Here is a 27,692-nt window from a genome sequence, read left to right on the forward strand (position 1 = left end):
TAGAAAATATATATACGTAATCATTGGGAAAATAGAAATTGCCAGCAGTTAGCACGATCTCCTCGAACAACGACTGCCAGGGTGCACGATAGGAGACCGAAGACGGACGTGGGAGATGATCGGAAGAGGCATGGCTTCATCACTATCCACCCCGCTTTCAATTTACGGTTCATATAAAAGGAGTAAAGGGAAAGAGGAGTAGGGCAAAATCAAACCCAGAAAGAGGAAAAAATTAGTATCAAAATGGGTGATTCCAGATTCATCTAAGGTATGTATTGATTTGGTTTTCCATTGATTTGGGTATCCTATTTCTGTTATATTTGGTTTTCTCTGTTACTCATTGGAATTGGATTATAGCTATTAGGTATTGTGTGCAGAGCGGATTCTCAATCAAACCCAAAAGGCAGAGTAACATATGTATCAACTTGGGCGACACTGTTGCAGATTCAGTGGAGGTCAGACTTGATGATTGTTCCACATTTCGAATTTCATTTATTTGGGTTTTCGTTTTCAATTGAAGTTCCATGTCTTAATTATTGCCTTGGGTCAATTTCAAAGAGTTGGTGATTACCAATGCTGCTCATGAGCTCTTCGTGCAAATTATGCTTGCAAGAAAATAATCCATTAGGCAGGGGCTTTCAAAACAGTTATGATTTCAATCCTCTTTGTTGCTGCTTGGCTTTCTTTCAATTTTTGCAGGTAAATGTATGGGAGATTTCAGAACATTGTGAAAATTGGTGTCTGCTAATATTAGTTGCAGGTAGTGTTTATGTCTCCTATGTTCACTACGAGAGAAAACCCATTTAGAGACAAAATCTTTTGGGACGGACCAATTTTTCGTCCCCCAAACACATAATTAGGGACAAATTTTTTAATTTTGTCTCTAAAAGTTTTGGTTTTCAGAATTGTTCATTCAACGCTGTTAGAGACAAATAAATTTCAATTGGGGACGAAAAATATTTGTCCCAAAATTTAATTGGGGATGAGATTTAATTTGGTCTCCTATATTTTTTTTATTTTGTAAATAATTGGTAAAAATTTAAGCGGAGAATTAGGATGACTTTTAAAATTTAGATGAAAAGAAATAGGGGCGAAATTTTTTGCCCCCAATTCTATTGGCAATATTTTTGTTTTACTGAAGTTTTTTTTGGCGGGTTTAGCAATAGTTAATAAAAGAATTTTTGTCTTACTTACGTTTTCTTTTGGCGGGATTTAGCAAAGAATCAATAAGTAGGAGACCTTTGGCGGGATTTAGCAAAGAGTTAATAAGTTGGAGTCCTTTTAAGGTAGGAGAACTTTGGCGGGATTTAGCATTGTTAATAAGTAGGAGACCTTTTAAGGTAGGAGACCTTTGGCGGGATTTAGCAAAGAGGTAATAAGTAGGAGACATTTTGGCGGGATTTAGGAGAGAGTTAATATAGGAAACCTTTTAAGGCTTAGCGGGAATCTTTAGTGGTAATTATGATTTAGGTCTCCATAAGTAGGAGACCTTTTATTTTGTAATATTGATCATGGCATAATACCACACTATGCCAAAAAAGCTATCAGACAACACGCATCAGACGACAGAAGACTGATTTTCTGTCGTCTGATTTTTTCAGACGACATATAAATTAAATGTGTTGTCTAAATACACATAGAAACCATACTTGTTTTATTTTGAATATATAGCTAGATTCAGACGACACTTATATGTTGTCTGAAAAGAGGGAAAAAAAACCCTAGCAAAATTTTTAGATTTGCCTCCAACAAGTTGAGTCTTTTCCCTCTCAAAAACTCAAACTCTATAGCTGACTAATCAATAGGGTGATATACAGACAACACAGTTAAGAAATTGTGTTGTCTGAATAAGGTGAGTCTGACTTTTTTATGTTTTAGGTCTCTTTTGGCATATCAAAAACCCTTCATGATTTTTCATTCCCACAAACTCTGTCTAAAACTCTCTCTCCTTCAGCAAAACCCCCTCTTCCTCTCCATCTCTCTCATTTCCTTCCCCAAAACCCCACAACCTCCCAAGTCCCAACAGACCACCGCAATCACTCTCAATCAAAAACCAACATGCCCCAAACTCTCCTCTTCCTCTTCCGGTTCAACCCTGGTTCAGATCCAATCCCCAGAAGGCTGCTTTTCCCAAAGACAATGGTTTTTTAAATTTGGACGTTTAGGGTTCTTCTGATTTTGGAGTTTGTCTGGTTTCTTACATTTTTCTCATGATTTTTCTTACTGCAGATTGAAATTGATGAAATCTCTCTCGCAAAGGCTATGCTTCGAGGCGTGGCCGGAGGAAGTGCGACCTGGCGTAGACTCGTGGGGCGAAGGGAAGGCAACGTGGTGAGGACTCTTTGGGCGAGGACTACTTATATAGACTGGGCAAAGAGGCCGATAACAAGAACACCGTAGGATACCGAGGCGACGTCGTCGATGATCTTTTCGTCGGCAAATCCCTCAATCGAGACTCTGATATCGTCTTTGATTATCGATAGAAGGTCACCAGGTCCTTCCAGTACTTGCAAGGCGATTATTACATTGCGCCTCTCTTCATGGTATAATGGACTTCGATAACCTTCTCTACTTCGAGAAAGACGACCCACTCCTCAGCCCTCTGCTTAAAATTGGTGGGTCTTCTCTTTTGTTCGATTTGGTATTTAGGTTTTCTTGCTTTCTCACTTTACTTTCTTGAATCATTTAAATGTTTTGTATGAATTTTGCTCTCTTAGAACTTAAAATTTCATTCTTTCTTTTTTGTTCTTGACCTTTTCAACTCTTGAGGTCGATTGAACGAGATTACTGTTCAAAATTGTCATAAATTGTTGGACTTGGAGTGAAAAAGTGAGAGCCCAACACTTGAACATGATCTGTTTCCATTTAAAATCATAGCAGATCTTGCTTTTGCATATACGTTAATGTGAAATTGACACTACAGGAATGCTAATATGCTAATTGTACAAACTGGCTAAGCATGATTAACGCGATGGGAGGTCTCCAACTTAAACTAACAGAGGCTTAAGACTACACTATCTAGTTCTACTAATTGCTCCTATAGTTGACTTTGACTTGTCCACTTTTGATGCATTTCTATAGCATAGTCTGAAAGAAAGCTTCATCACTAGCTAGCTTCATTTTCTTCCCCAATTACACACTTTACATATTTTTTGGTCTATTCATTCCTGCAGCTGCGGTTTGAAGTGGCTCACAAGTTTTGGTGTCCTTAGTAATTTACCCTGGACACCCCAAGATATATATATTTTGTCTAATCTACTGCAACTGCAATTTTTTGTTGTTATAGCTTTTGTCAACTGAGTTCTAATTTTGTTTTCAATTTTATTTTGGAATGGTCAGTAGCATTAGACCAATGGTTAATACTAGACCAAATAGATTATGGATTTCAATTTGATTTGTTTCCAGGTTTTGTTGATCTCCAGACTTCAACCCAAAAATTGTTGTAGTATCACAAAAAAAGAGTCCAGGTATACTCTTGATGCTCTTGTATTCCATTCCTTCTCAATTTAGCCCTCTGTGTTATACTTAGTTTGAGTCTTTAAATAAAAGTACCCGTGTCTTATCTGAAAAAATTTAAGAACTTCTTGAGTGGCTTAATGTGTAGGTTATAGATTCAAAATGATGTCATCTCAAGTTATGGAACAAATGCAAAGCAATGTGGTTGTCAAAGAGCACTCAGAGGACCTACCTCTTACATCGTCATATGAATCTTCCATGGAAGCACTTTCCTTTCTCATTATAAGTAAAAAACGTGGAGAAGGATCATCTGTTGGTGGTAAATATGAAAAATTGGAGAGGATGACGATGTATCTCAAGGTATGATGTTGACAAAACGATTAGCACAGCATGCTCTGAGTAGTTAGTTAACAATTTGATTTACTGTTCTGAGGTTGAAATGTTGGATGATTGTTCTTACAGATACTAGACTTGGAGAAAGACATAGGAGGACTTAGAATTATTCATGTAGCTGGAACCAAGGGACAGGTGTTTCTTCTTACCATAAACTATATATGCTTGATAAATCAGACTTAGACTTTTAGACACTTAGCACCGTTCTTTGAAATATATTATGATATCAAACCGTCATAATGCCATTTACTAATAAGGTCCTCAAACAAGGACATGTTTCTTACCTGTTAGATCAGATATGAACAGCCAACACACAGAGTCAGCAATGCATCTCCATATCTAATGCTATAGTTTGAAAACGTCCTTATTAGATGTGTGCATGTGTTTGTATTTTTAATGCAATTGAATTATGCAATTCTGTACATGTATAGTTGCTTTAAAAGGGTTCAAGGTGTCTGACATGATTAAAATGGAAAATGTTTTTGTAGTTCAGTACCTGCTTCTCTCTCTCTCTCACACACATTCTATTTTAGATTTACAGATTTGCATATAAGGGTTCAACATGCACATTCTGTGAAGCTATTTTACGGCAGTGTGGTTTTCGGACAGGACTGTTCACTTCTCCTCACCTGATTGATGTGAGAGAAAGATTTCGTATAAATGGGTTAGTATTTTAACATACGACTCAGCTATATATATGGATTATCTTTTGCTTGTAAACCACACACACACACACAAATCTCAGTCTCTCTCTATTGCTATCTCTTTCTCTCAATAAGAATCGGTGTTCTAAACTAATAGGTGGTAGCAAGCCTCTAGTCCTTAGAGTTTCCCAAATTTGAAGAGTAAGAGCACCTAAATTTTCCATGAGTAGATAGTCTATTTGTACCTCATTTGTTTTGGCATAACCCCTTGTGGAAAAGAGTCTCATTAATTATTATACTGGAATTCCTTTTTTTATTGAATCTTTGAAATAGGTTCATCAAGTACATTAGAATTGAAGAGGAGATAAACTAGATGAAATGCAAACAAAAGTTCAAAAGCCTGTTTTCTTCCACCTCCTATTTTTGCAGAGACAACTATTAGAAATTATTTCCAGCATGCAAGATTGTTGCATTGCTTTTGGTAGCTGGGTTGTGGTTTTGCGCTTTGTGGTATTTTTGTGTCTTTTCTTGAATATGATATCCTCAGTAAATATCTTTTCTAGCTTCAGTTTTTGTGCACACAGTTAGCTTTGTTAATTGAATGTCTATAGTTATAATGTAAACAAGTATCAATCCTTGTTCTGAGCATGACGCAGCTGCAATGTGATATGTGGTTCTGTACTAAGTTTCGCTCTTGAAATATGTCATCTTTGCTAAATTTATGTGTTTGTGTTGTCTGCATACTGCAAGAATTATATAGAACAATGGCAGTCTTCTCTTCAAAACTTTGATGCCTCAATTAGCTGATATCTCTGGAGGATTATTCGCTTCAAGAATCATAGCTGTTACATAATTGGCTAAATTAAAGCTTCTGCTACTTAGTCACTCTAGATTAGTATAGTTGCTCCAGATAGTAGTTTTTTTGCCTTATAAGTTTATTGAGCTGATGCTCATTAGGTTTATGTATGAAACAGTTATGGATGTATGTGTTGACTGTAATGACAGATTGAATAATATATGCCAATTGTGTAGTTTCCGGATTACATCCTAATAGGAATACAAATGTGACCTCTGAAATACCATGCAACCACTAAATCAAAGCCAAAATGTGTTGTTGGAGCTACATAAGAACAACAGAATTCAGGAAAAATCTATTGTTATTTTCCCACTCAAACAACAGAAAATTGTGGCCTTACAATAAAAACAAAGTCAAAAATATATAAACTTTTGTTGACTCAAAACAAAAATAACAACATATAATTGTATCTTAAATGAATGTACAACAACAAATAATTGTCTTGTGTTGATAGTTTAAATAACAGTTAACTGTTATTAAAATACGAAACAAACATCAGTAAACTGTTATTATAAGTCATTACAAACAACAAATAACTATCGTCTGAATTTTAATCAGACAACAGACAACTTGAAAACCTTCTGTCGTCTTGGGTTTAATCAGACAATAGATGACTTGAAAAACTTCTGTCGTCTGAAAAATCAGACGACAGAGGAAATTTGTCGTCTGATACCCCAAGAGACGGCACTGTACTAGACAACAGAAATTTTTTTCATCAGACGACAGATCTGCTTTGTCGTCTGATTGCTTTTTTGGCATAGTGCCACTTTGAGTCTTATTCATACAAACCTCCAAACACCAATACTGATAGCAGTAAGACCTTGATCAAACTGCCCTTAGTCTTTTTCATCTTTTTTAGCTTGTCTTCAACTTCATCCGGTGCTTCAAAAACTTGTTCAGTTTCCCCTTCTCTTAAAGATTCTAAAATATTTGTAGATTTGAAGTTTTCTGTAATCTTCTTACTTTTGACTTTGGGTTTCCTTCTTCTCATAAAATATATATATGAAATTGAGAATAGGTATGTGTTATAGAGCATGAACAATTGGTGATTTAATGTGTGTTATTTCATTGCAGGTAGCAAATTTGTGATCTTAATGGAAAGGTAGAGTTTTGTTTATAGGTTCTATTGAGTCTTTATAATGATCGATGGAGACTTATATTGACATTCTAGAGCATGTGTATCTCATTATAATATTGATAGTTAATGCATTATTTTTTTTTTTAATGTTGTCTACTAGGATGTTGAAACTGACCAAGGCATCGACCATAGACAAGAAGAGGAGGTTATCAATGGCAAGTCAGCCACAACAATTCACTCAGTCTCAGCCATGCAATCTGACACAGCGACGCGTTCAGCCACTGCCATACCAACAACCTCCTCTACAACCAGATCATGTAACTAGAGCAGAAAACCCAATGTGTAAGTCATATATGGTTTACTTAAAATTCTATAGATGCACTATTTTTTTATAGAAGCATGCTTAAAATGGATTGATTGTACTTGTTTCTCATAGGCAAAGTGGGTCAAGATGTGGCTTCTTCACAGGTGAAGAAAACTCGTGGCATTACAAGGGGTGTAGGAACTCATGCTGTTGTCAATGCAGCAAAAAAGAGAATTCCAATTCAGATGGATCATGAACAAAAACTCCCTAAAACCATCCAAGCTAATGCTATGTTTAGTTCTGAGATTGGATCGCTAACGCGCAAACATGCTCCACTTATTGTCAAGACTTGGAAAAAAGTTTCTAAAACGGTAAATCATAAAGACTACTATCATAACAGCTTTGACAGTGAGTCCGTTTTAAAATTCATATTTTGTAAATCATTTGATTGTAGACTCACTTGTTTTTTGTTTTGATATCAGACAAAGTTTGAGTTTGACGAAACAGACCCTGATATAATGAAGCACATTGAGGATCATATGGCGAAGTCGTATAGACAATGGAAATGCAAGCTTCACAAACACTTTAAGCTCCATGCCGATAACCTTGAGTATGCACATGCACACCCTCCTCCAGAGAAACTGTGGGGTAAAAGACAGATGGCAGATTGGGAGTTTTTATGTGATCAGTTGTTTGCTAAGGAGGATTATCAGGTATATTAGTTGATTACAAGGTTTTGTTTTATGACAAAGAAGCATAAAATTGGGGTGATCTTGGTGGCCACTGGGCAAGAATAAGGCAATGCCATGTACTTTAATATGTTCAAATTGCATAACATTTTGTCATTGTTCTTGTTTATCTTTCTTCCCAATATTAATGACAAAAGAGCCTATGCCTATGTCCAGGAAGTATAAGTTTTTTGCTACCACGTCTTTAAAGATGTGGTTTACTCTTTCAAAGCTTCTCATATATTTTATATTATTAATTTTTTTTAATGCAGAAACGTTGCAAACCAATGCTGAGAACCGAAGTAACTTAAAATACAATCATTGTGGGGGTTCAAGGCCATTCCAAAAACATATGGAAGCTACATTAGAGGTAAAATTATTAATCTTATTTCTCCGAGTCAGAACATTTGAACATATATATTTATTTGTAATTGTTTCCTGATTATGTAATTTATTTTGTGAGCAAATGCAGAACGGTAAGGACATGACAATTGTTGAGAATTGGGGTATCATGCATCAACATCAAGGTGGCTTGGGTACATGGGTTAACGATGAAGCAGAAAATATAGGGGTTAGTACTATTTAGTTGACTCCATTCACTATGACAAAAATATATGATCTTTTAATGTCTAATAAAATTCTTCTTCTTTCTCATTTTTTTAGAAGAAAATGTTGGATGAATTGGAGAAGGAAAAGCAAAAATTGGCTGAAATTCAAAGTATGTCAACTGACGAAATTTAGTTCCTCTCCCAACACAATTGGAGATTTTGGCGAAAGGGGTTGGAGTCATGAAGGGCAAGACCATTCGGGGCTTAGGATATGGCCTTCAAAGGGTGACTATTTATACTGCTGCCAATTCTTCAAGCACAAGTGAGTACACAACAGAAGAGTTGTTGAGCACAATAGGGAAGATGGCATTAAAGATAGAAGAATTGGAAGCTATGTTTGCGGCTTATGTAAAAGCAAATATGTGTCCTCCTTGTGATGATGGTACTGGTGAGAATGATCAAGAAATGGATGCTGAAGATGATGAAGATGAGGAGGATCATGGCTATATGCATTAAGTGTATTAGGTTTTTATAAGTTATTATTTGTTACGACATATTTATCTTATCTCAACATATGGATGTTTTATGGAGGTTTTCATAAATTTTTTCTATTTGAAGACTTAATAAAGCAGCAGAAGTGCTTAGTTTCTTTAAGTTGATGTAGTTGGAACAAATTTTTTTTTTTTTTTTTGAGGCAATGATCCATCTATTTAGTGGTCCACAATGGGGACGAAATGAATATAAGAAGGCACAATATGGTGGAAGTCGGTGGTCACAATCAAATAGTCGCCACAAAAATTGATTTTGCACATACTTGTGCGATGAATGAGCTACAAGACTGTTGAAACCGAAAAAATTCATATATCCAATTACAACGAGATTGACGTCTAGTGCATTTCTATGGCAAAAGACAAAAGATTGTGAAGAGTACAATTGTCAAGCTCGTAAAGCATTGGACTTCTAGGTTTGTTAGAAGTCTTGCCAGCAATGCAATTAAAAAATAAGTTATAGTTTTGATGTCAGAAGAGAAAAAAGATATTGTGGAGATAAAGTTTCCAACTAGTTCACTTCGAGTTGAACTCTAAAACTCTCAATGTTGTATGCAAGTCAAACTCGTCACTAGTGCATTATATAAGCATGATGTGAAGAAAAGAAAAAGAGGACCAGAGCAGCGTGAGGAGGAGTGTGAAGAAGCAGAGTTACAACAGCCAAGGAGAGGAAGAAAGCAAGAAAAAGGAGGTGAGCCTTTCATCGATCTGCACCTTTTCCTTTGTTGTCCTCAAATGATGCAGGCCTCCAACAAAGCGATACCGTAGGGTATCAATATCATGCTCCGACACGGCGTGCCTTAGGGTGCCGATATTGTCGTTGAGCTTCGACTCGGCGTGCCTTAGGGTGCCGAAACTACTTTCAAAGCTCCAGTGGCGGTACCTTACGGTGCCAATACTGTTTTAGAACTTTGACACGGCGTGCCTTAGGTTGCCGAAACTGCTTTCAAAGCTCCGGTGGCGGTACCTTACGGTGCCAATACTGTTTCAGAACTTTGACACGACTTGCCTTAGGGTGCCATTTTTATCCTCATGTTCCAGCAGTGACACAAAGCTTTGACCGAGGCCTGCAACAAATCTGCAAGAAGGAATGTCAAAACAAAAAAACAGAGATGAACTCATTACCTTCATCCTCACTGACAGGGAAAAAAAAAGCAAGCAAAAAGCTTCCCTGTCAGATTATCCTAACAAAAACATCCAAGCAAAGAGAGTCCTTGAAACTTTGGCTCTTCTGTTCTTAAAATCAAAACGAGCTTGGTGGGATTTCTCTCAAAGTAAAAGTCAAAGAAGGATGGGAAAACAAATCACTAAGAGAGCTGATCTTGCACTTTGGGGGGTCACTGTTGCATGTGGCCGAATTCATCCTCAGCAAGATGACAAAAGCACCTCTTGGAAAGTCATTTAATGAAGCATAGTTACATGATCAAGTCTTCTTCAACAGACCAAGACAAAACCAAAATATATATATAAAATAAGGCATAAAGAAGATAAGAATAAAGGCTTGCGGTGGTCTGTCAAAACAAGGAGGAAGGCTTATCAAAACGTGGACTCCCTCTATTATACAAAGTGTGCTGGAACATGATGGCACCACTGTGAAATAAAGACAAAAGAAGCAAACTTAATTAAAGCAAGTTTTGTTTCTTTGCAAATAGAAGAACAAGCTTTCAAAACTCAGTTCATAAGCATCGAATTGAAAACAATACTGGAGTTCTCAGGAGTCAGGACGCGTAGGCCGAGTGGTTCAATATTTATTACACCTGCAAGCCAAGAAAACAAAACAAACAAAGCTAGTTCAATTAAATCATGGTCGCAGAATCAATGAAAGGAAGAAGCAAAAGTCAATAAGACAAAGCTCACCAAGACTACCACTGCCAAAATTTAGCACTACAAATGAAACAATGAGAAGCAGCGATCCCCGACCATGATTTCAAATCCCATGTTTTCTTCTTTTGGATGACGGTGTTCCAAATTACTGTTGTGAGATGACACCCCTTCGGCCTCACAAGTCACAAATGTATCGCTGGCCTGAGAGAACAAATAACACTATCGCCAAGAGTAGAGACAAAGCCCCATCTCTCATTTGCTTTGTGGAAGCTCCTATGTACTCATTTCCAAGCCCATCTCTAATGCAGCTTCAGTCTTCAGGTTCATCTTCATTTCGTCTTGGTTCTGCGTTTTGTTTAAGATGGGAGAAGAACAAAATAGAAGAAGTGCGAAAGGAAAAGAAGAATAAAGAGGTGAAAACAGAGAAAAGTGGAATGGATAAAAATTGGGTGCCCATATCAAATTTGGGCCCGATTAAAGAGCTAGGCCAAGTTCGACATCAGCGGTGTCTAAATCAAGAATGCCCGAAAGAAAAGCTCAATGGTGCCTCCGGGTTCCAGATGGAATTGAGAAGTGTGACTCGGAGTTTACTCGACGCTACGGGTGTCCAAATAAAAAACATCCCAACATTGGTTTCGTAAAACAAATGCTCCGAAACCCAAAATGAAAATTTCTTTTGGTACAAAACCAAGAAAGCTCAAATAAACAAATGTATGAACTACAATGGTTTGATCCCTTCACAGGGTATGTAGGCAATCTAGCGACCCACTAGATGCAACCACAAATTCAAATCGAATCCCTGACTCCACCAGTTAAATTCACACAAACACCAGAAAAATAAAATCATACCCAAATTACCCAAAAGCAAATTCAAGGGCACTAAACCCTCACAAGTATCTCAAACACAAATCCAAAAATAAATGGGTCATCTACCCATTTAAATCCCAAATGCTTGAACTACTAGTGGCTTGATCCCCTCCCGGGTACGTAGGCAACCCATTCCAAAATTTCGGGTGCAGCCGCAAAAACAAACAACCACACATTGGTTTTTTTATAAATGGAATCAAAGGGTGTTTCCCTTGTAACAAGGGGTTGTAATTAAGAGACACATTCTGTCTTGAATGGGTCGAACCCGAAATAATTAAAACTCTATTCTGTTAATGAATACGAGTGAAATTACGTTGGGTGACATTTTCACTTTGTGCAATTTTTGCCCAACAAAGACACAGACCACATACATTAAGCAAATGAATAATGGATGAAAACCCAAAAACGTAGAGTGCCAATGGGTGAGTATCAGGAAAGAAAAAAAAATCCTTCAAAATGGCCAAGGGACGTTCTCAGACTTAGAGGGGGATGATGATTCATTGGGAAGTAGTCAAGAACAAACTGAGGTGGACGATGGGTCTAATATGCATAGGGTAGAAGATGATAAGTATGAAAAATTGCTTGCTAAAGCTGAAAGAGAGTTTTTCGCTGGTTCTCAATTTAGTGTTTTAACGGCTATGGTAAAGCTGATGCAATGCAAAGTCCTCAATCATTGGACTAATAAGTCTTTTGATATGCTATTAGAGATATTAAGTCTGTGCTGTCCGAAGCCAAATAACATTCCACCATCATTCTATGCTGCGAATAAGATGTTGAAAAGTTTGGGTTTAGGATATGAGAAAATTGATGCTTGTAAGCATGACTGTGTATTATTTTACAAGGAGCATGAAGAGAAAGAAAAATGTCTGGTGTGTAATGAGTCAAGATATAAGCCTACTGTTGATTTAGATGATGGGAAAAAGAAAAAAAAGATCCCCCAAAAAGTGCTACGCTATTTTCCATTGAAGCCCAGATTACAGAGGTTGTTTTTGTCGAAATATACGGCTACTAATATGAGGTGACACAGTGATAAAAGGAAGGATGTAGCTGGTACTATGAGCCATCCGGCGGATTCTATTGCATGGAAGGAATTTGATAGAATGTATCCGAACTTTGTAGGAGAGTCACGAAATGTCAGATTAGGCCTTGCAACTGATGGATTTAATCCGTTTGGGAACATGAGCCTTTCTTATAGTATGTGGCCAGTAATAGTGGTTCCATATAATTTACCGCCTTGGATGTGTATGAAAAGCCAATTCTCAATGATGACTTTGCTAATTCCGGGGCCGAGTGCACTAGGTAAAGACATTGATGTCTTTTTGCGTCCCTTGATTAATGAACTGAAGGAGTTGTGGGAAATTGGTGTTCAAATTTTTGATAAATCTACCGACTCTAGTTTTATCTTAAAATCTGCTGTGCTGTGGACCATTAATGACTTTCCAGCTTATGCCAATTTATCTGGTTGGAGCACTAAGGGTTTCCTGGCATGTCCTGTGTGTAATAAAGATACCAGATCTTAGCCTCTAAGGAGTAAAATCTGTTACATGGCGCATCGTTCCTGGTTGAGAAAAAATCATACATGGCGCAAACTTCCAGAATTATTCAATAATGAAGTTGAGACAAGAAGACCTCTAAAAGAGTTGTCTGGTGATGACATATTGCTTCAGCTTGCTCAGCTTCGACCTTGTAGGCCTGGTAAACACAAAGATAACCCTGATAAGAATAGGAAGCGATTAGCAGTTGAACTGAATTGGACAAAGAAGAGTATTTTTTGAGTTGGAGTATTGGTCCAAGTTGAAAATTAGACCCAACTTAGATGTAATGCACATTGAAAAAAAATGTATGTGATGCAGTTGTTGGGCTTAGATAAATCCAAAGATACAATTAAAGCTCGACTAGATTTGCAAGACATGGGAATACGTGAGAGCTTGCATTTAGAGAAGCACGGTGAAAAGTTTAAGAAGCACCTTGTGTTAACTTTATAAAATAAGTAAATTAACACACAAAGGATCATAAATACAAAAGAAGATCATATCATGAAATATCACACAAGAACATGTATATAGGCATATTAGGAGTTCCTTAGAGAATCAACAAACCTGATGAGGCCATTGATCCCAAACTCAAGTCTTCTGCACTACTCACTAACCAAAACTCTCTATGGGACAAGTATGTGTGTTGATGATGATAGTGAGAGTGCAGGGACCTGGTTTATATATGATTCATTCGAGGTTTAGCTCCCTCCCATAAAGGAAACCATTCAATGTTGAATCACATAATTTTAGTTGTACAACATTATCACTTGGTTTGGTTTCCAAGTTTTTTATCATATTTCTTGCATTATCCATTTTGACACACAATGAATAAGCAATCTGCAATTAAGTCACAAGATTTCCATTGCTTATTTTGAAAATAGATTGACAAGTTGTTGATTGCTTGATTGAACTAAATGATAATGTCCATTCTAATCTTACATTCTCCCACTTGGACATATCATGAAGTTCATTCAACAAGAATGCCAAGATGACCAGATATAGCAATAAGTTCCTTAGTGCACATTTTGAAATCAAGTGCTCAATAATCTGATTCAAAATTCTGTCAATTTGCAACTGTAACATAGAGCTATGAAAGAGCTTCAAGTTCAACAGAATTGAAGACTTGCATAACTACTGATGGAATAATCACAAACTACATGAATTACCAACAATGATGTACCTATAATTGCATTAGAGTTCCAGAATGTATCAATATAGTTTCTAATGCTGTGGTCCACAAGAAACACAATTGTCTTTAATAAATCTGCAGTCTGGATGTGTTTCTTAATATCTGTAAAAATAGGATACTTTATGTTGTTTTGACAACCTCAACAACAATTTTACAAATAGCTATTTCATATGTTTGCATATCACATATATTCATTCAACATATCACTCAAATGAACAATCCAATGACAATTCAAATGAGTATAGTAAAGCTGCAGCAATGCAAAACACAATCTGAGATTAAATTTCAAATTTATTCTTGAATAAATTGGGCATCATGACCTTGACTGATGAAGCCCAAGGCTTCATTTACAAGTAGGAATGTTCAAAATCGAAACATACCAGAAAGCAACAAAACAAAAACTAATTCCCTGGATTTGATTGAAATCTTGGCAGCCTCAAAATTTTGGTGATATAGCTCTGTTGAGATAAACCAAGTAGATGTTTCTTTCTATCCCTCTTTATTTCTATTCCTAGTACATAAGAAGATTCACCAAGATCTTTCATGTCAAAATCATTGACAGAAACTTCTTGGTCTCATTCAACAGGGCCAAATTGCTGCTTGCCAGCAATATGTCATCAACATACAACACAAGAAAAATAAATTGGCTCCCACTGACTTTCATGTACACACACTCATCAACCATATTTTCAACAAAACCAAATGAGCTGATGACATAGTCAAACTTCAAGTACCACTGCCTTGAAGCTTGTTTTAATCCATAAATGGACTTATTCAATTTGCACACTAGATGTTCAGTTCCAGTTGCAATAAAACCCTCAGGCTGCTTCATGTAAATCTCCTCCTCCAAGTCACCATTTAGAAAAGCAGTCTTGACATCCATTTGGTGCAGCTCCATGTCAAAATGGGCAACAAGGACCATAATCATTCTAAAGGCATCCTTGGTGGACACAGGTGAAAAAGTCTCATTAAAATCAACTCCCTCCTTCTGTGTGAAGCCCTTGGCAACTAATCTTGCCTTGTATCTCTCAACTGTACCATCTGCGCATCTCTTGGTTTTGAATACCCACTTGCAGCCAATTGCCTTGTGCTTTCCGGTAGGTTCAACTAGCTCCCACACATTATTTTCACTCATTGATTTCAGTTCAGCCTCCATTGCTTCTTCCCATCTCTGTGCATTCTCACTTTCTGTAGCTTGTTTATAACTCATTGGATCATCATCTTCCCCAAAATCTGTTTCAGCTTCTTGCAAATAATAAACAACAAAGTCATTTGTGTTTATTGCACTCTTTCTTTCTCTTTTAGATCTTCTTAGTTGCTGTGGTTGTGCAGCAAGCTGAGGTTGAATCTCTGCTTGAGCTTGAGGCAATGGATCAACTTGGGGTTCACGTTCAGGCTCAACACTTTGTTCTTGCAGATTGTCATTTTCAGAATTCAAGTTGTCTCCTTGCAAAACAGGTTCAGTTATAGTTGGGGCTGGTAATTTTGTTAAGGGTAGAATGGTGTTTGGTATACTATTTGGTATGCTTTGTGTCCCATCATCATTCGAAACTTCTTCACATTCAAAAGAGTATTCTTCTGCAGATTTGTTATCAAGCATCTCATCATAGAAAATGGCTCTATTAGTTTCAATAATCCTGGTGCTATGTGAAGGGCAATAAACCTTAAAGCCCTTGGACTTTTCAGGGTATCCAATAAAGAAACCACTTACTGTTCTGCTGTCAAGTTTCCCCAGCTGCGGATTATACACCTTGGCTTCTGTTTTACAACCCCACACATGTAGGTGATGAAAACTTGGTTTTCTGCTGCACCAAAGCTCAAATGGGGTACTGGTTATGGCTTTGCTTGGTGTTCTATTTGTGAGATAGTTGGCTGTTTTCAGTGCTTCACCCCACAAATATTTTGGAAGACCAGAAGTGCTCATCATGCTTCTGATCATATTTTGGTAGGTTCTATTCCTTCTTTCAGCCACTCCATTTTGTTGGGGTGTGCCAGGTGTGGTATACTGGGTTGTAATCCCATTCTCTTGCAAATACTTTGCAAAAGGTCCCATATGCTGCCCAGATTCATCATACTTGCCAAAATATTCTCCCCCTCTATCAGATCTTACTATCTTAATCACCTTATCCAACTGCTTCTCAACCTCTGCTCTAAAAATCTTAAACTTTTCTAGGGACTGGAGTTTGTCACTCATGAGGTACACATAGCAGTATCTACTGAAATCATCTATAAATGTTATGAAATATTTATTTCCACAGATAGATTGATCTCTGAATGGTCCACTAATGTCTGTATGAATGACTTCTAACAAATTTGAGCTTCTAGTGGAGGTTTTCTTTCTATTTGAAGTCAATTTTCCCTTTACAAATTCAACACACATTTGAAAATAAGTGTAATCTAACTGAGGCAAAAGATTTTGTTTTTCCAAAATTTTCATTCTTTCAACAGAAACATGGCCAAGTCTCTTGTGCCATAGAAAAGAAGAGTTTTCGGAAAATTTTCTTTTGATTCCAATTGTTTTGTCATCATGTTCAGTAGACTCTAAGAGTAAGACAAATTTATTTGAAGGATTAGAGCAACACAATTGAATGTAATCACCAATAAGAGAACAAGAGCCAATATAATTGGAATGTAGAGAGATTTTTATTTCAGACTCACTGAGCCAAAAACAATAACCAGTTCTTAACAAAAGACTAACTGAAATAAGATTCCTTTTCAATGAAGGAATATAGAAAACATTATTCAAAATCAAAAACTGTCCTGATTCTAATTCTAGACGAACTACTCCCACTGCTTTCACAGTGATTCTCTGACCATTCCCAAAGCAGACACACTGCTCACTCCTTTTTGGTTCCCTCCACTTTAGAAACCCCTGCAAGGAATTTGAAACGTGTATTGGTGAACCACTATCAAGCCACCAAGAATTTGGTGAAACATTTATTAGATTAATTTCAATATATAAGACTATGAGTTTACCTCTCTTCTTAAGCCAGTCCCTATACTTAGAGCAATCCCTCTTCATGTGACCTTCTTTCTTACAAAAATAGCATTTAAAGACACTGCCCTTTTTAGGTTTGAAAGCCACAATTGGTTTGGTGCCTGAGGTACTAGGTTTAGATAGATCACTAGTGGTAGCAGTCTTCTTCCCTTTAATTGAGGAATTGGTGTTGTGGGTGTGATTTGGGTTGAATTTGAGAAGTAATGGAGATAGGGATTTTAGGGTTTCGTTTAGGTTTGTAATTATTTATTCGAATTGTCGTTTATGGAAGTGTACTTGTGTACATGACGATATATCGAGCTACCGCTTGACGAAGGAGCTCGTTTGCGTGGTCGCCAACTAGTACTGTGAGTGGACTTTTGTTTTTTTAAATATTGATGCATGCATTTATTTCTCTAAAGTAATGCTTTATTTCATTATCATCTTTTATATTTTGAGCATATGATGATTTGCTATCGATAGTGATTTTGGTTTTCGGATTATAAAATGATTTCGGATTTGATTGGGTTTTGGGATTTATGAAATATTATAAAGTGATTTTGGGAATGAATTTTTTTCGGATTTAAATATTGTATTTGTATTCGTTGATTTGAGAATTTTGAAGGGTTTTCGAAAATGGAAGTTTTGTCGAGGAAACGGTTGATTTAATTATTCTTTTAGCGTGAGGGACATGCTGTTGATTTTTGTGACTTACTATGAGAATTTCCGGGGTACGGTTGGGAATTGTACCTGTGTTTTCTTTATTCGCGGGACTTATGGGGAAGCCTTACTGATTTTCGATTTTTGATTTTCGTATGATTTTAACCCACCATACCTGGGTCGTCATATTTATTGCTAGCTAGCCTATTAGTACTCCTCCCTGTTTACTATGTGTTCGTGGGTGAGTAAGAGCAGAGCATGGGATGCTCCAGAGTGTGGGACACTCCGACCCGAGCCTGGGAGGCTCCCTTCTTTCGTATGGTGATACCTCTTCCCCATATCTTATCGTTGCTTGACTAGCGGGGCTAGTCCGATTTTCACTGTAGCCAGCGGGGTTGGTCTTATTTTCTTAAGAAACGAGATTTCTGTTTTACGATATATTTTTCGAATGTTGTGACTAGCGAGGCTAGTTAGTTTATCGTTTTGAAATTCTTGGATTTAAAGCTAAATGTGTTTTCTTATTGTTGCATGCATCAGATTTTTTTTAAGAGAATAAATGTGGGAAAGTATGAGATCCTTTTTCTTTTAAATTGTTTATTTTTGTCTACTCACGCTAACGCTTTTTCGTCTACTTTCCCCTGGGCCTTTCGGTTTCTAATGCCTAGTTTGCAGGCGTTATTAGTTGAGGTCGGGCGTACTTGGCTCGAGGCATAGTTGATGAATGGCTTCCGCACTTCTTTGTTGGCTCTGATCTATTGTGGGTTAGTGTTTTGGGTAGTCCACTTTAGGGGTGACTAGGCCAATTCTCGGTAGAGTTATCTCTAAGGTGGGCCCCGCAGGGCCACCTCGGATTTCAGGGTCAAATCCGGGGCGGGTCCTGTCACCCTCACTCCTGTGGAATCACTATACTTCATAGTGAGCAAGGAATCCAAAAGCTGACCAGTTTCATCTTTCTCACTTTCCTGATACATCTCAGAGATGTTGTTCAGGTATTCTCTGGCTGTGCCTTCATCTGGGACACTTCCTCTCACAGTCTCACTCATGGTCCTCTTGACAATGAGCTTAGTCATTCTATTAGCTCTTATCCATTCCTGTGCTTTAACCTTGTCAAGGTCTGGGGTACTGTCAGTAATGGGCTCAGGTTCATCCTCAGTTAAACACACATCAATGTTCAGCAAGCCAAGGTAGATCTCAATATCTGCCTTCCACTTCTTAAATTTGAACCAGTCAAGGGTTCAATGGTAGCTAGGCTAATGCCTGATGTTCCCAAAGCTGATAAGAAAATAAAAGAAACGTTGCTAAGTCTTTCTGTTTTGCTTAAGACCTATACAATTATGTCAAAAGCAATCAAAAACAAGCAATTCTCAAAAACAATCAATTTCAGCAGACACACACTTCATATCAAGTCCCATATTTATCAATGTCATGTAATACCTTTAGTGGCAAAATAACACAACATTCCTTATTTTTTGTATCACAAAACCAAAACAGATGGAAATGCTTTTTGCTTAGATCAATCAGCACCTTTAATGGCAAGAAGAAAAGACCTAGGCAACCTGATGCACTTAAATCTATTTTGTGATGTGTTGTTTACACAAATTAAGAACACAGAAAGTTTAAACCTTATTTGTAAGATACAGTTGTGCACTAAGATGTATAAACACAATTATCCCTGGTTTTTGTATCCACAAGGTCAATGAAAATCCCAGAGATAGATTGCTTTGTGCAATATGTACCCCTAAAACCTTTATTGACTCAAAACCAGTTGTTGGTTTTCTGTATATTCATCAAGATTTTGATGAACTACCAACTGTACCTGTGATGAACATATATATATTTATACACAAACCGGATGCATTTATGCAAGTTTGGAGACTTAATCTTTATACATGCATCACATGATGATCACCACAAGCAATAAATCAATCAACAGTATTGATCAATTCATAGAATTTTCATAGTTCATGAGACATGAACAAAACATCAGTTCGAATTAAATACATAATTCTGTAATCAAGCACAATTTTATAATCTACTTAGTCCACAAGTGCTATAATTATGATCAAAGTACTGTAAATTGATAAAAGATAAGAGTTTTATGGGCAATTCGAAAACTGACCTGATCACTATCCCGCGCTGCATAAAACATGTTAGCGGAAGCAAATAGTATGTAGCAGCATATAATCGTAATAATTTGATCCCAGAAAACATACCAATTCAACTCAAATAGAGAGTAATCGAAAAACCCCTTTCTGGGACATGTAAGAACCTTAAGCCCCAAAATTTCCCAGCAAAAGATGAACGTCAGCTTTTAATCCGTAATATTAGAGAGTAGTTATTCTCTCGGCTGTTTTAACTTTTGGGCTTGTTGGCCCCGTGTCTTGTGTGATGGCGCTTGAGTAAAATAGGCCTTCATAGAAAGGTCTAGGCCCCAGTAGTTTCCTCATTTATTTATTTAATTTTCTGGAAATGAAAATCCTAGAAAACATGCAAGCGTAAACTCTCCAGGGAAACCATATTTGATTTAAGCCTTTGTGTGTGAGGCTCTGATACCACATGTTAACTTTATAAAATATTGAAAAGTTAATTAACACACAAAGGATCATAAATACAAAAGGAGATCATATCATGAAATTTCACACAAGAACATGTATATAAGCATATTAGGAGTTCCTTAGAGAATCAACAAACCTGATGAGGTCATTGATCCCAAACTCAAGTCTTCTGCACTGCTCACTAACCAAAACTCTCTATGGGACAAGTATGTGTGTTGATGATGATAGTGAGAGTGCAGGGACCTGGTTTATATATGATTCATTTGAGGTTTGGCTCCTTCCCATAAAGGAAACCATTCAATGTTGAATCACATAATTTTAGTTGTACAACATTATCACTTGGTTTGGTTTCCAAGTTTTTTATCAGATTTCTTGCATTATCCATTTTGACACACAATGAATAAGCAATCTGCAATTAAGTCACAAGATTTCCATTGCTTATTCTGAAAATAGATTGACAAGTTGTTGATTGCTTAATTGAACTAAATGATAATGTCCATTCTAATCTTACACCTTGCCTACTATACTATAACTCCACCACAACGACTACAATTCTGTAAATGGATGAGCACTACAACATTTACTGATGGGTATGTATCCAATATATCTCGAAATGTTAAAGATGGGAAAATCACGGGTTTAAAGACTCATGATTGCCATGTGTTGCTACAACGGCTACTCCCAGTTGGAATTCGGTCATTCTTGAGCAAGGATGTTTGTGATCCTATAGTTGAATTAGCAAGTTTCTTTGAACAGATATGTGCAAAAACATTAAAGGTAGCAGACTTAGACCGATTGCAGCGTGACATTGTAGTTATTTTATGCAAGCTTGAGCAGATATTCCCGCCTGCATTCTTCGACATTATGATCCACTTAGCTGTGCATTTGCCACATGAAGCCAAAATTGCCGGACCAGTTGGATATAGATGGATGTTTCCAATAGAAAGGTAATAAAAATTATTCTTGTTTGTTTTTTATTGATTTATTCGAATATTTATTCACTATCGCAGTACTATCTACTTGGTAGGAAGCTTGGGGATTTACAGGATTACGTACGTAATAGAGCTCGACCCGAAGGTTCTATTGCTGAGGGTTATATTGCAGAAGAGTCACTAACCTTTTGCTCAATGTATCTAAATGATATTGAGACGGTTTTCACTCGACCTGAACGAAATTATGATGGGGGTGAAACAACTGCAATGTTGTCGGTTTTTGCTCAAAATGTACAACCACTTGGTGGGTACAAAATGGTTGATTGGTCAGATGAAGAGAAGGAACCTGCTTATTGGTATATCTTAGACAATTGTGATGAAGTTGAACCCTTTAAAACGTGAGTGATTAAGTTTTTATTTATTAACAATTTATGTTTTGCTTATATATTTAATAACACTTTTCATTGATGTGTATGTAGTCAACATTATGAAATTTTGAAAAGAGATAGTCAAGTTAAGCTAGAAGAGAGACAAAGAGATCAGTTTCCTTCATGGTTCAAGACTCATATTACTGAATTATATAACCTGGGATCAAGTGATGTGACCAGAGAATTATATGCATTAACATTTGGTCCAGAGGATAGTGTTGGTACCTACACAATTTGTAATGCAAATAGTGTTCGATGGCATGTCAAACAGCTCGAGCAAACTAGAACAATGCAGAATAGTGGGATCATGGTTCCAGGATCACATAATAACAGTGAAAGTGACTTTTATGGGCAGTTGGTTAGCATCGTCAAATTAGACTTTCCGTACGGCTATTCAGTTTTTCTATTCAAAGGTGAGTGATTTAATACAATAAATACAAAGAAGAGAAGAAAAACCATTCGTGATTACCATTTGACATCGTTGAATGTAAACGATAAATGGTACGTAAAAGATCCGTATATACTTGCAAAGCAAGCACAACAAGTGTTTTACCTTGATGATCTGAAGTTAGGTTGTAACGTCCCAAGCTGCACCTCACCAGCTTAAGCACGTCACAGTGCCGCGACCCTCTAAAACATAAACCGAACGCTCGATTTACATTCTAGAGAACCGCTAGGCATTTTGTTTGAAAACTTTTCGTATAAACACAGCGGAAGCTACAAATATTTTTGAGGTGAAAATCCTTGAGTTGCTAAAGTTTATTTCATTCGTCTAGAACTTGAAATGAATTCTCACACACGAGATACAAACTTCAAGGAAATGAGAACTCAACCAAAATTGACACAAGGCTAACTATCAACAAGTCTCGGAATACGAAGTTCGAGAAATAGAATTTAAAACAAGGTCTAAACGACAAAATTTACCGAACTTGTTCCGCACACCCAGCTCCGTCCGCTATTGTCCCGTCACCAGTGCACAGTACCTGCATCCACACTGTTGTAGGGGTGAGCTTTCGTCCTCGCTGCTCTTACAGGAACTCTACCACGACTAGGGTTGAAACCACTAAATATATATTTGGGATCCCAGTATGAAAACATGCTTAAACCAAATATTTTAAAAGAAACGACAAACTTTAATGTTTTTCAACTTGAAAGCTGATGCATGATGCTTAAATAAATACGGCGCCAAATCCAAGTTTTACCTGATGACCGGTCCCATAGACCCACTACACGACCTTACCTCAATTTAATTTATCACCAGGTAAGCGTAGCGAGAGCGTCCGCTACCTAGCTACACACACGGATCGGGTCGTCATTGCGATCGCTCACCGTCCAACCGGTGTAACTAACCCTCCGGAGGTTTTGGGGATCGAACCCAAGGAAGTCAGAGCCACCCTTCGCTCTCAAGCCATCACATTTCTCACAGGGTTTGGTTAGTATGCATTGCATTTGAACATGACCAAACCATACCAACTAATGTGCATCATTTAATAACAATATAAGAAAATCGCTAACCGAGGAGAGTCTTGAATCCCCTACCTGGATTCCGATGCTTTCTTTCACGCACTCCGAGAGTCGCGAACCTTCCGTTCCTCGGGTAACTGGAGTCCTAGATTTCGACATTTCGACCGTTAATATCACATTGAACAATTATATGAAATCTCAACGATTAATAAATCGTCCAACTAACTTTTCCTGGTTTGACCAGGAGTTGACCAATTTGACCACGTTTGACCAATCGAGATAGGTTCGATAATTAACTTAGATTATCGAACATTCACTTGCAAATTACGATATCGACCCAATATATTAGGTGCACCAAAACTTTACTCAGGCCACCAAATATATAAATTCCTTTTCTTTACTTACTACTACTCTAACATATGCACAAGCAAACCAATAACAATCTCGTGAACGAAAGATCCCAAATTTACTTAACAATTTTGTCACATAGTAATTCGATGGAATTTACTATGGACCCCCAATACTTTCCAATTTTCATACAAGGTGTACCCAAAACTACTAAGGACACCCAAGCTTGACCATTTTTCAATTATTCCACAACCATTTCAAATAATCTGCCTTAGCAACACCAACAAGGCAATAACTTGGAAAACCAGACCAATTTTAAATCATCAAACCACACAACCTCATCAATTCAAATCAAGTTACAACCAACCCATTCTGCACATGCCAACAACATCGCATAGCCAACACAAGAATCTAGTTCGAGATTCTACCTTCGAAATCGGAAATCCCTTGAATCGACCCAAACTCGATCAGCTTCCCGAGCTCACTACAGAAGCTGGAATGGTGATGAACTAATGATTTCTCGAGCTACAATCCCAGAAACTTCACACCAACTCACCTAGACCTGAAATCGAAGAGGAGACGAAGCCAGAAAGGACTGGGAAGTCGCTGGCGTCGGTGACGGCGTCGAAGCAGAGAGGAACCCAAAAACGAGATGGTCAAAACGTAATCCAAATTGAAACTAATTGCACAGACTTGAAGAGCATGACGAGGAGATAGTTTTTCATACCACTTGCAGCTCCGACGGTGGCCGGAAATTGCAGACCCGCCGGAGAGACTCAGACCTTCTCACTGACGTTTCTCCCTCCTTGTCCGGTGCATGGGCAACCAAAGACCACAGGTGTGACGGCGACGACGAGAGGAAGAGATTGGTGGTCTTGCGTCGTCGATCGGTGTCCGGACGCTGGAGTTGTGGTCGGATTGCCTTGAGGGTCGTCCGGTTTCTCTCTCTCTCTCAGGCTGAGAGAGCTCGAGCTTGCTGTTTGCTCTAGAGCAATCTAGAGCCTTCATCTGATCAAGGGGTATAAATACCCTAAACTCCATTCCATTTCAAGGGCTAGGATGAAGCGGTGCTTGATCAACGGTCTAGATCGCACCGTAGAATTTCTTTTCTTTTTCCATAATTATTTCAATGTTTCCCAACTTCCGAAATTCGTAAAAATTAGTTCCGATATCCGAAAAATTCCCTGAAAAATCCCACGAACTCGTCGTGTCGTGTACTTTATTACTCAATCCTTAAATAGAGGATTTCATTTTGGGAAAATTTCTGAAAATATTCTCAAGCACTTTGATGATTACCGAGATCGTTAAGTAGTTTGTCAAACGATCTCAATTTAGCTCGTTAAACTTTTCCGGGGCTCACATAGGTGCTGGTTGGAAAGTCATTCAAAAGATTCGACACAAACATATATGGGATGTGCCTGAGAATGAAGAATCTCATGATACCGAAACAAGTTATGTTGATGGGGTAGACCAAGAAGAAGAGGCTAGCAATATCATTCATCCAATTGAAGAGAATGTTAATTCAATGCCAACACTTTGTAGAAGAGATGTCGAACCTGAAATTGTTGGTTTGATTAGCAAAGATATTGAACAAAGCAACATAAGTGATGATGATTTTATCGATGATAATCCTCTAGATGAGGAATTACTATCAGGAGATGAAGATAACACTCGAGAAAGTGATGGATACAGTGACTTGGATTAAGGTAAATGATTTTAAATGTACGTGGCTCGAAAAGTGCATGCAAATCATTATTAGTTACTTTTCCTTATATGGTTATGCCTTCCTAACTCATAATTAAACATCTTTCGGTCGTTAGCATAATTACATATTACTGTTAACTTGGTCTTTTTGTCAGTATGGTCTGTTAGTTTCCATTTTTGTTTATTATTTACTTATGATGTTGACCATGTGTGCAGGGAGACTTTGCTTTCGTATCTTATCAAAATCACAATTGCTTATTGTCTCTGTTTCTTACTAAATATCCACTTTTATAGAATTGGATTAATTAATGTCGGATGCTCTGGGAATTCTCCATTTTTTTTTAACATGGTTTAAATTTCAAGTTGGTATTGATTTTCATTCTTGATATTTACTATAAAGATAATTTTATTTAGCTTACTTATGGATTTTCATTTTTGATATTAACTTTTAGTGTTCGATTTTCATTACATTATGCAGTTGGATCGATATGTGGCTAGGAGCATGAAGGTTAATTATGTGGTAGGCTCCTACCTTGATCCCCTTATAATTAAGGTAAACCCTTTCTTATTTGGGCCTGTAGGTCTGATCACATGCTTTATCTCATGTTTGTTTGCTTGTCTTTAATTGTCTAACTCAAGTTAAACCATTGATATCTTGTGTGTATTTTTGCTTTGATTAGTTGGTAAGCATTCAGTGTGCGGTTTTGGTACTAAAAACTAACTTTTGTTTAATTTGATATTTTGCACTTATTAAATAATGTTTTATGCTCATCATGAATCCATTTCTGTACAACATTAATATGATTGCTTTCTTTGATGTTTCCTTATGAAATCCTGTTTACTCCTTTCAATATTCCTTTACCAAGGTCCAACATATATTTTCATCTCCTTAGTTTCATGAATTTTCTTGGAGTCAGCGGTCTTTTATTATTAAGGCTTTTGATGCAGGTATACTGATCCGACACATGTTCAAGGATAGTCCATATGCCTCTGGTTCTTCATCAAAAGCCGTCTGCATTATTGATCTTAATTAGTTACAGATATTATTTATAGTTGAAGACTTGTGAAGCATATTATGAAAATGCTCAATTTGTTCATGTTTGTTGGATTTGAAAAAATAGTTAACGTTAGGCTCTGTTTATTACTATTATCCATAATAAATTCAAATTTTTGGTAAAAACAAATTCTATTTATATAATTGGCAACAACCATTAGATTTGTTGTCTAATATAATTTAATAATATATTAAAAATAAAAATTAAATTTAAAAATAATTTAAATTTTGAGAATAAAAGGAGACGAATTGAATTTCGTCCCCTATTAGTCTGATTGGCATCATTAAATTTAAAATAAAAAATAAAAAAATAAAAGGAGACAGAGTGAGTTTTGTCCCCTATTTGTCTGATTGGCGCCATTAAATTTGAATTTTTTTTTAAATTTGAATAAAAGGAGACGGAGTGAGTTTCGTCCCCTATTTGTTCGATTGGCGCCATTAAATTTGAAAAAAAAAAATTTTAATTTGAATAAAAGGAGACGAAGTGAGTTTCGTCCCCTATTTGTCTAATTGGCACCATTAAATTTGAAAAAAAAAATAAATTTTGAAAATAAAAGGAGACAGAATGAGTTCGTCCCCTATTCCTCTGATTGGCGCCAATTTATTTTATTTTCCCTCCATTCTCTCAATGCTCAATGAGAATGGGGGATGAAATTTCATTGAATAGGGGACAATTTTTATTTCTTCTCCAAATACATTAAGAGACGGAATTTATCGGTCATTGCATTAAACAATTTGGGACGAGCTTTAGGAGACGACTTTAGCCACAAAACAGTTCTGTCTCAAATTTTTTTGGGGGACGAATTCTCTCTATTAGAGACAAAATAATTTTGTCTCTAAATGGGTTTTCTCTAGTAGTGGTTCTTTTTCTTCAATTAATCAATAGGTATGCAATTTGGGGGGGGGGGGTTAATCTCATTGTTTTTTTTTTTCCTATCAGGTAGAGCAGGTACAGGAGAAGGTATAATACTCCTCCATTACCTTGAACAGTGGAGCCACCAAGGTTTAAGTAAGGCCATTCAGCAGTGGTTAGTTATAATAACTTAGTTTTCCTTCCTCTTTTATTAAGGCTAATTTTCAAATTTCTGCTCATTTAATCAATCTGGTAATTGGTAGTGTTACATTCGATCTACTATATTACTTTGATCATTGTTTTATGGGCTGGGTGTTGAATGTTTTATTTTGTTTTCAGTTCAGATTTGGGATTATATTCTTTTCATCTTATAGGGATCTTATATTATGGATGGTTGAAGCTTCTTGATCCATATAATCTGGCTTCTAATCATCTACAACCAAATAAATGCCTGAATGCACTGTGCAATTGACATTTATTAATGTAGTGAATATATATATATGCATGTATTGTCTACTCATCCACCGTTTTCAGATCATCCAAGTATTTTGTACCACTGCCTGGTGGGATTATATTAAGAATTTGGACTTAGAAAGTGCAGAACTTGGTCAATGTTATGGTCTACCATTGGCTGCTAAAGAGCTCGCAAAAATCATTCCCAAACTTATTTGTGAGATACAGTATTCTTCTCAACTTTTCCTAAATGTATTATTCTTTGGTTTTTGCTTCCTTTTCTTTTCTGTTTTT

General features: G+C 36.9%; 1 protein-coding gene and 2 long non-coding RNA genes across 3 annotated transcripts; 2 read left to right on the top strand and 1 right to left on the bottom strand.

Annotated features, from left to right (window-relative positions):
- Positions 1-363: 363 nt before the first annotated feature.
- LOC133708667 (uncharacterized) lies at positions 364-27,430 on the top strand. Its single transcript, XR_009845982.1, has 3 exons — positions 364-455; positions 700-760; positions 27,033-27,430. It is a non-coding gene; the product is annotated as an uncharacterized LOC133708667 (long non-coding RNA).
- On the top strand, positions 20,681-21,943 carry LOC133708965 (uncharacterized). The gene is made up of 3 exons (XM_062134552.1): positions 20,681-21,109; positions 21,190-21,492; positions 21,574-21,943. The coding sequence occupies exons 1-3, from the start codon at positions 20,727-20,729 to the stop codon at positions 21,941-21,943; spliced, it is 1,056 nt and encodes a 351-aa protein (XP_061990536.1). The 5' UTR covers positions 20,681-20,726.
- On the bottom strand, positions 22,102-24,311 carry LOC133710814 (uncharacterized). Its single transcript, XR_009846874.1, has 3 exons — positions 23,763-24,311; positions 23,062-23,123; positions 22,102-22,516 (listed from the first exon to the last, which is right to left on the bottom strand). It is a non-coding gene; the product is annotated as an uncharacterized LOC133710814 (long non-coding RNA).
- Positions 27,431-27,692: the final 262 nt, after the last annotated feature.

This window comes from Rosa rugosa, chromosome 5 (genome assembly GCF_958449725.1).
Source record: "Rosa rugosa chromosome 5, drRosRugo1.1, whole genome shotgun sequence".
Lineage (NCBI taxonomy): Eukaryota > Viridiplantae > Streptophyta > Magnoliopsida > Rosales > Rosaceae > Rosa > Rosa rugosa.

Excerpts from the sequence above, each read along its gene's own strand:
- LOC133708965 (XM_062134552.1), top strand. The coding sequence starts at position 20,727 with ATGAGCACTACAACATTTACTGATGGGTATGTATCCAATATATCTCGA. Across the intron at positions 21,110-21,189 it reads TGGATGTTTCCAATAGAAAG|GAAGCTTGGGGATTTACAGG; the intron begins GTAATAAAAATT and ends TCTACTTGGTAG. Across the intron at positions 21,493-21,573 it reads GAAGTTGAACCCTTTAAAAC|TCAACATTATGAAATTTTGA; the intron begins GTGAGTGATTAA and ends ATGTGTATGTAG.